At 40.8% G+C, this 9,219-nt stretch overlaps 1 protein-coding gene across 6 annotated transcripts in view; it reads left to right on the forward strand.

Moving 5' to 3' along the window:
- CTNNA2 (catenin alpha 2) overlaps positions 1-9,219 on the forward strand; it is a 988,991-nt gene that overhangs the window by 415,244 nt on the left and 564,528 nt on the right. For 2 of the 6 annotated variants that reach the window (XM_025049498.1, XM_025049506.1), the window contains exon 7: positions 3,788-3,795. The exons of the other annotated variants lie outside the window; for them this stretch is intronic. In XM_025049498.1, the coding sequence (XP_024905266.1) occupies positions 3,788-3,795 (8 nt within the window). The remainder of the gene's footprint in view (positions 1-3,787; positions 3,796-9,219) is intronic. 6 annotated transcript variants of the gene reach the window in all.

Here is a 9,219-nt window from a genome sequence, read left to right on the forward strand (position 1 = left end):
GAGATTTGAAAGCTTAGGGGAGATGGGAAATAGAGTGTAATGAGAAGATAGCTAAATTCTGAAAATCAATGAATTATTTTCAAAAATGAAAATAGCTCTGAAGAAAAATGCAAAAGAAGTATTTTGGTATATTTTCTAAGCACGTCTTCACTTGTGTTTGGCAGTCTGCACTTGTTGCCCTTGTGCTTAAAATCTTTTCTCAAATAATTTCACGTTCCAGCTCTCAACTCAGGAGAGACTGGGTCCTGGTCTTCACTATGTGGTTCCTCACCCTCCAGCCGTCCTGAAGACCAGAGCCGTACCAGGGAGTGCCCAGCAAATGCAGGCTCTTGACAGGAGTCTGGGCTTCCTCATTGATTCTGGTATTAAGCCTCAGAAAATATAATTGGATCAGAGGAGATGCAATCAGTGGCATCCACTGGGCACCACAGCAAGGGGGAGGCTGATTCTGAATATACCATTAGGCCATTATTATACCAGATAATGCAGTTTTAGAAGACAAAACCCAGAGCTTTGAATGGCATCTGGAAGCTGAGTCAGTTTGCCTTGTTGATGCAATTATCTCAGCTTGTTTCAGTCTGCTGAGAGGTAGAAATGATATTTCATCCAGCATTCCATCGCATTGTAATGTTTTCATACCTGTTTGAATAGCATTGCTTTAATGTTGTTAAATCCATAATGGTCACACAGGCAGGAATGGTATATGAATCACTCAGGAAGGAATGCCCATTAATCAGCTCCTTGGGGCTTCTTTCTTTATTCATTACCTCTGAGAGTTTGACAACTATGAGGAAAGAGATTGGCCCCTTTGCAGTCTTCTAGCATCCATATTCTAGCATAATTTCCCCCTATGATGGTTGGATCAAGACTGTGCACAGATGGATGCAATCTAAACCATGGGTAATCCAACATCATTCATAATTTTTTAAAAGTTTATTTTGCTCAGAAATATGTCATAGATGCAAACACGGATATAACTACTATTTGATTATATAGATATACTTTACATAGAGTATGTAGCGAGGACTTGATTTGTCCAAGAAGCTGGTGATTTTCACTATTTATTTTCCATGATCATTTCCTTTGGGACCAGTTCATGATTTCCCTTTTTCAGGCTTATTCTGGAACGGACATGAACAGTGTTTTTGGAAGTCTAAAGGTCTCTTGGTTTCTAAGATATATAGAGAGTGTTGATATCAGCCGAACACCTAAGATGCTTGTGCTGCAGTTGTGAAGTTACCGTTGTCCCTTAATAAGCTTTAAAATATTATTTATCTATGTCAGAAGAATTTACTTTATACTGAGCTTCCACAAGCTTATTAATATGTGAGTACCGCATAAAATTATTCTGTAAATGAGACAGATTATGTTATTGGGCACATACAATAAACAGAATCTTAGTAAGTTTTTTCCTTTATGCAAATTGATGGTTGATATTTGGCTTGATCCCTATGAGGAATTACCTTCATTAGTGACTAAATGAGAAAACTCAACCTAATGCATATTTGAGATTTGTGAGGAGTCTTGTTACACCTGCCTGGTGGTCTGATGATGGAGCTGCACAAGGAAGATAGAGGTTATCATCTACTAAGATTCTCGGCTCTTTTTTGAAATGTCAAATCAAATGGAGATTTTATTTTGTTTGTTTAAGCTTGTTTGACCTTTATCAGAAAGCAACTCTGGGCAGCAGATGATCATTTTGAGTCACTATGAGCACTTATGTAAAGGAGAGATTTTATTCACTTAGCCAGGACCTTAGCCCCTATTGAAATACTCGAGGACCACTGTGCTGTTCCCACTTTCACTATTCTTTCTATAAATGCTTACCTGGCACTGACAGTGCAGTGTGTGCCAGGCACTGGGCCGTGATGATTACAGACGTGCTGTGGAGAACTTGCTGCTCTGAGGAGCTTAGAGCAATATGAAACCTACTCAGAAGCCATTCAAGACAGGGCAGGATGGCTGCCATATGGCTCTGCCTGGCCATATGTGCTGCATGGGCTCGGTGTAGGGAGAGTTATATGCTGTGCAGAGTTATAGACTGTGCAGGAAAGGGGGTATGGACCTGTGCCCTGGCAGATGGGAAGAAAGGACAGACATGGTGGGAGTCAGAGTAAGAATCAGTTCAGAATGCATCCAGCAGCTTTTACCCATCTCTTTTCTTTACCTCTCTGTAATGGCTGTCCAATTCATCACCAATTAATTCTTCCTTCACAGACACTCTTGAAAAGGCCCCGTTTTGGTACCTCACTGCCATCATATTGATCCAAGGTCTTATTGACTCCTCACTGGACAACTGTAGAATTGTCACTGTTTTCCAAACTGCACTATTTAGTATCAAATCGTGTTTCTCATAACAGCTTTTCCACTCTGTACATTTCTGTTAAGAAAGCAAAACCATAACAAAAACCAAACAAATCCTGAGGGCCTTCCCTGCTCCCCTGAGGTTTGGTACCAGCCCTTGATCCTGACACGCCCTCCAGGCGGGTGCACCAGCTGTGACTTGCTCCTCTGGAATTCACTGGTGCTTTCTTGCCACAGATTACTTATTCCCCACCTTTTTGTAATCTCAGCTTCTCTCTCTGGAAATAGAATTCTCTTATCCTCACCAAAATGCAGTGACTATTTTTGGCAAAATCTATTTAGAAGCCACTGCTTCTCAAGTCTCTCCAGCTTTCCTGGACTCTCTCTTCTGCTCTGGTTGTAAACCAGGCACCATTGCTCTGTCCTGGATGCCACTTCTGAAATTCATGGCCATGGAGTATCAAGGGCCACCTTAATGCAGTAACTAATCCTAGTTAGGCACCCACCTGCCTGGTAGAGCATTGGACCCAACATAGAGTACTGAGCCTAAGAGGTTGCATTGTTCTCCCACTTCAGTGAGAGGAAGGAACAATGCCTGGAATAAACACCACTGTGTGATGAATAGTTAACTGAGACTTTGGGTGAACACTAAAATCCTAATTAAATATGATTTAATTCTGCTTATAGTGGCAGAAAAGCGTTCTTACAGTTCTTTTGTCTGATTACATCACTTGCTACATTAAGTTCATTAGGAATATTAGGCAATGAATAAAGGCCAAAGGAAATGAACCATTTTTAATGAATGAAGAACGGTATGGAGGCCATTTACTAGCCAAGATGAATAGTAGTAATAAAATGTGGATTCATTTCTTTGATATTCTATTTAAATGCATGCCTGTTGCCTCTTCTTTTCAGAAGTATGGCTAGAGTAGGGAATGAGATTTACAATGTTATTTGGAACTACTATTTTTTTGAAATGCTGTAGTTGATAATCTCAAAATTCTTAAATTATTGACTATGAATAACATTTTGAGAGCTCAGCCTTCTTATCTAGTTGGGGTGAGGAGAATATTTTATGCATCTTTCTGTTTCATTTAGATAACTAGGTGGCTTTACTCATAAATGGAAGGGTGCTCATTCCAAGCAGCTACCTTTCAGAAAAGTGCGCAAAGCCTTCACCATACCACTGACTCAGAGCCTGGGCTTCCTGGAGCTGAAGGCTTTTGCATAGATTTGTGACTGTGAAAGATAAGTCTTTCCAAAGTTTAAAATTCTGCAATGTTTTCAAAGAGGTAGCCACTCCACTTTTAAAGTAATTTTAATTTAACAGAGAAACGAAAGGGAAGCAGTCATATCTTTCCATCATTGCCTAACCCTTTTAAAAGTATATATTAAAATTCATATCATTTGGCTATTCATGCCTATGGCCTTCACACTTTTTCTTTAATCCACTCCCTTCCCCAACCCCTAGGAGAAACCACAGTGCAGATAGCAATTAAAAGACAGCTGGTTTCTTCCACAAACTGTGCTTTTTCAAAAAGTGCCTTTCAGAATGCTCTCCTTGTTGGGAGTTCTGCTTTTTGGCACTTCTGCCTCCTCCGTAGGGAATACACCCACTGTGACATTAGTGATTAAAGGCAGTAGAAACTCGCTATACCAGGGCTTGCTGTTGTTAGTGTTCAGCTATCAAAAGTCAAATGATTTCTACTTTCAATATTAAAAAAAAAACAAAAAAAAAAATGCATAAGGGACATCCGAACCTTGGGCAAAGTTTGAGAGGCTGAGGCCAAGTGGTAGAGTCTGTCTCTATCTCACGTCCAGTAAGCCTACCAATCCTGCCTCAGAATTCTCTTGCAAACTTGTCCCTTCTTTTCCGCATCATGTAGTGCTGGCCCCGGACAGTTTTAGCACTGTTCTGTTGTAAGCCCCAGAGCTACCCATCTAACATCTTGTTCCATCTTGTGTTCCATCTTGTCATCATAGCTGATTCCTGGCAAATTGGCCAGGGGCATCTCTCCTAAATGCAAGACCCAAAGTTGAGTATTTCCCCCTTGCCTACAGTATTGGGTACAAATTCGACAGTGTCGAAAACATGATCCTTCCGTGGTTTGGTCTTGACCTTTCATGCTTGGGAGATGGGGATGGAACGGTACTAGGAGAGAAATAGAGAAAATAGGGAAGGAGCCCAACATTTAACAAAACTTTATTCTGTGCTTGACACTTTTATATATATTATTCTATTTAATCCTGTAAATAAACAATTTAAAGAGACATTATTTATCCACCCAATTGTCTTCCATCTATCCATCCATCCAACTATTTATCCATTTTTCATTTACTTATTCATTTAACAAATACTTATTGTGCCTTCCATGTACCCAGCACAGTTCAGAATCAAAGCTACCACTCTCATTTTGCTTACACGGCATTGTCAGAGATGGCATTGAGCAAATGGGGTTGTCTGTAGTTTATCATTTAAGTCTTCTGTAAGCAGAGGAAAACCACAGACATTTTAATCATGTGCCGACATGTTCACAGTTGTGCTTAGGAAATTTTAACTGAGCAAAGTGTATAGAATTGACTGAGATGAGAAGAGTTAAGGCAGGGGCACCCATTGGGAGGATGTTGCAGTAATTCAGGCAAGACAGAATGTGGGCATGGAGAAGACTATAACAGTCAGAATTATGAGGAAGGATGGATATTAGAATATTTATGGGCGAAAAGTCTTTTGTTCTTGGCTCCAGAAGGGATGTGGAGATCAAAGTTGGAGGAGACTCAAAATGACTCTGCATTTTTAAGTTTAGAGAATTGGGTGTCGAGAGTTCCCTTTCAGAACATATTTTGGAGAATTGTGGGAAATGGAAAAGGATTTCTGTGCTGTCATATTTTGCTGACTAACAAACGTCACGTAATTAGACACAGCTATATCATTGCACACTGGGGTGTAGCATTGTTTGAAGGCATTAAATGAGTATTTGCAGTTTCTGACAATGCAAAGAGAGCCTTTGATGCAAAGGTGAATTGATTTCTGCTGGGTTGTGGTGGGAGAGGATGAAAAACAAATAAGCAGACAAAATAGAAATCACTGCAGAATACTAGAATCAACAGAGCTCACCCTTTTTATATTTAGGGACAGCATTTTTAAGAACTATTTCTGTTTGCAATTTCTGATAGTTTTTGCCTCATTTTCATATTTGGCCTCCATTGCCAGCCATTTCATCCCAGTTAACATTCCCTCCAAATTGATAATTGATATTGTATTTTCTGCAGGGAGTAGAGTAAAGAAATAGACTTTCAATTTTCCCAGAGCCTCAAGGTCACAGTGCATGGGAGAGGAGGCCATAATGGTGACCCTGAATTCTCCAAGGAAGGGAGAAGTGCTCATTTTCAGTGCCTCGCTGGGCTGTAATTTCTTTCCTGCTGGGGCATTTGTGAAAATTTTTGAAAGAGAGTCTGAGCAGAGGTTGAAAGGAAAAGGTAGGTGGAAAAGGCAAGCAGGGGAGAATTGGTGAGTCAGAAACTGACTTAGGTATCTGCCAACTGGAAACTTCAAACACTTATAAGAACTGCTCCCCTCCAGGTGTGAACAGGCTGCCATCCTGGGCTCATTGGAAGATGCTTCTACCACTGTGGGTTACAGCATTTCTGGAAGAGACCTGAAAATGGGTATTCCCCTTTGGCCTGTAGCCAAACCATTACACCCAGCATGAGTTCCTTGTTTTGGTTTTAATGTTTTTCCTCATTTGACGTGGCGTCTCTTGGTGTATATGTTTACGTGTGTAAAAATTTTAGATGCTCAATAATTGATGGTACTCTCTGCCCAGAATCTATATTATACAGTAGAACCCTGCATTCATCATTATCGCCCCAATAGTCAGTCAAATATTCAGTGAAGATTTCCTAAGTGAAATATCCCTCTAAGGCTATAGCCAAACTCGGAATTGCTTTTTTTAACTCTGTCTTCCCTTACATCATAATACTCAGATGTATCATTCTATTATTTTCTTTTTAAGGTTGCTATAAATTTACTGTATGCAAAACAATATTGTGTATCTATCAAAATGTTAGAATTTTAAAAATGCCATTTTTAAATCTAGTTTGATCTTGAAACAAATCTTTGAAGTGAAAATGTATGTGCATGTGTGTGTGTGTATTTTTTCTCTTCACATTTTATAATAGAAGAAATGGAGGATATTTAAGAGATCTTTCCTCTGGGGATCAGGCTAGTGGTTAGCAGTGACAGGAGTGAAGGCCAGGGCTGTGCATGCCTAACCCAGAGTACTTTCTAGTCTATTATAAAGGGAGAGAGGTGAACTAGCTCAGATTACAGACTGGGTTCTGTGGGCGCCGATGTTAAGGGACAATGTGTTGAGGATGAAGGATGAGGAAGAGGCCTTGTGGGCACAGCCTCAGATTCCTCTCTTCCCCCAAACCCCATGAAACCCGGACAGCTCTCTGGTCATCCGTCTTATATATTATGATTTCACGTTCAATTTTAATTGGAAAAACTAAAATGTACTATAACAGCTTTCAAACAGTTTAAAACCCACTACAATAAGTTTTAGGATAGTGTATATTTTTTACCTTCTGTAGCTCTGAGCATAAAATTCTCCTTCATTAAATAACTCAGAATTTACTCATTTGTGCACATCTATCTTATTGATTAGCTATTGGCCCCACACAGAACTATTAAGGCTTTAAACAACGTTGTTTTTAAACATGCTTAGTGGCCGCTCTAAAATATTACAAGTTGTTCCATGGTTCAGAGAGGCTTTGTAGTATTGTTCTTTGAGAAGCACATTGGCCGCTGCTTTGCATCTGAGATAGTCCCACAGGAGTTTACATCCTTAGTTAAGGACAAGAATGCTCTTCAGAGCAACCTTTTAATGCCTGAGCATCGGTTTAAACAGGGCAGAAGTGGTGCCACACGGAGTGCTCTTATGCCAAGAGGAACATTGAGACAGCCCTGGAAGTCATTTTGATCTAAAGCCATGCCCACGTCAAGAGAGAGTTTGACTCATTGGGATCTGAGAGAAATTCCATCACAATGAGTTCAGCCAAATGGAAGATGGATGCTCTGAATCATTGTCTACAGTTGTTCCCTGACCTCTAGCTCAAACACATACATTATTTGTCTTTGTGAAATCCTGGGTGGTAACTTAACAGAAGTACTTAATTAAGAACCTCAGGCTGTGCAATACAATGGAGAGGGAGGGAGCAGAGAAAGGAGAGATGAAAAATTCTACTGCAGATTCAGTAGGCTTTAGTGGATATTATTCTCCACTGAGAACAGGAAAACCAGGTTCTGGCCTGGATGCTGAGACCCATTAGCTGTGCCATGTCCATTTAATCACAGCTCTGCTTCTCTGCTCCCTGATCTGTCTGGTATATATATCTGGCCATCAGTCTTCTTGGAGCTGTGTCTTGTACCCTCTCTCTGGTGTGCTTCTGCCCACAGGAAAGTGTCAGGCCCTGTCACACCAGTGCAAACCAGCCTTGTAGCCTCCTCTCCCTTCACTCCTTCCTCTAATTGCCCCTCCTGCCCCCGTGTCTTTTTATACACACTGGAATACGATCCCTCTGGGGCAAAATTTCTCTTTTCTCAAATATATCCACCTTTGTTCAACGTTCTCCACTCACTTAGGCTAAATGACGAAATGTGTTTTAAAAGCTTCTCCTGGTGATTAGTAGTGGTCAGGGTGGTGGTGCTACTAGAAGCAGCAGTGTCTGTGACGAGGACTGTTGGTACCGTCGCCACCTTCCCCGCAGTGCCATCAGGTCAGATTTTCTTCTGGAAGAAGCCCTGTTAGGGTTGAGTTAAGTATAGAGCAGTGCAGGCCTGTAAGGGACAGTCATCTTTGTCATGTCTGTTTCATTTAATCCCACCCTTTCATAACTTTATTATGCCTCTGCCTTTCCTAATTCCATTCCTAACTTAAAGCTGAGACTGAACTCTGTGAGGTGTCAAGGACAAATAGAAATACCTGCCAACACCACTGGACCCTGGGCGGGATGCCACTCCTGTAGACACCAGTTCAAAGCCACATGAAGAATGCAGCCCCCGCTGGTGTGCAGGTTCCCTTGGGCCTAAAGCGTGGGGATGTGCCTCAAAAATGCGGGACCACAATCATAATCAGGACACCATTTCTCTCAGCATAGAGGAAAATGAAGCTGTGATTCCTTTTTGCTTCTTTTCTTACCTCTTAGCTGTCCCCAAGTATAAGGAAGTAGGTAGAATTTCATGTGTTTATTGCACATTTAAAGAACTCTGCAAGGCCCAGTGAAAGGAGCCCTTTATTTAGAAGCTGTTCCAAACATAATGCTTGGTATATGTGTGGTCATTCAATCCTGAGGACTCTTAAGCCACAGTTTTTTAGATGTAAAATAAAGATGATAATATTTCTCCTGCCTTCTGGGGATCAAATGAGAAAATGTATATTAATTGTTTCCTAATTGCACTCAGTAGATCCCTAGGGTGCCATGGAAATCCCTGGAAGGCAGCTTTAGAAAAGGAGGGGAAAGATGAGCATATGAGACTTGGGCATCACCCTTCCTCCCCACACCCAGGAACCCAACAGCTCCACTGGATCCAGCAATAGGGCAGAATTTTCCAAAGTAACATCTGAGACACATTAGTTTTTCAGACTCTTTTTTTATTTTAATGGTAACATTAGTTACTGAAATCCCATAAGTTTCATGTGTACAATTTAACAATAAAGCATATATATATATTATAACTGTGTGTTCACCTCCCATAGATTTCTTTCTGTCACCACGTATTTGACACCCTTTACCCCGTCTACCTCCCCCCTTCCCCCAACCTCTGCCCTCTGGTAACCATTAGTCTATAGTCCATGTTCATGAGTCTCTGTTTGTCCTGTTCATTTGTTGCTTTTAGGTTTATATCCCATTATA

The sequence above is a fragment of the Pteropus alecto genome, unplaced genomic scaffold (assembly GCF_000325575.1).
Source record: "Pteropus alecto unplaced genomic scaffold, ASM32557v1 scaffold100, whole genome shotgun sequence".
Classification (NCBI taxonomy): domain Eukaryota; kingdom Metazoa; phylum Chordata; class Mammalia; order Chiroptera; family Pteropodidae; genus Pteropus; species Pteropus alecto.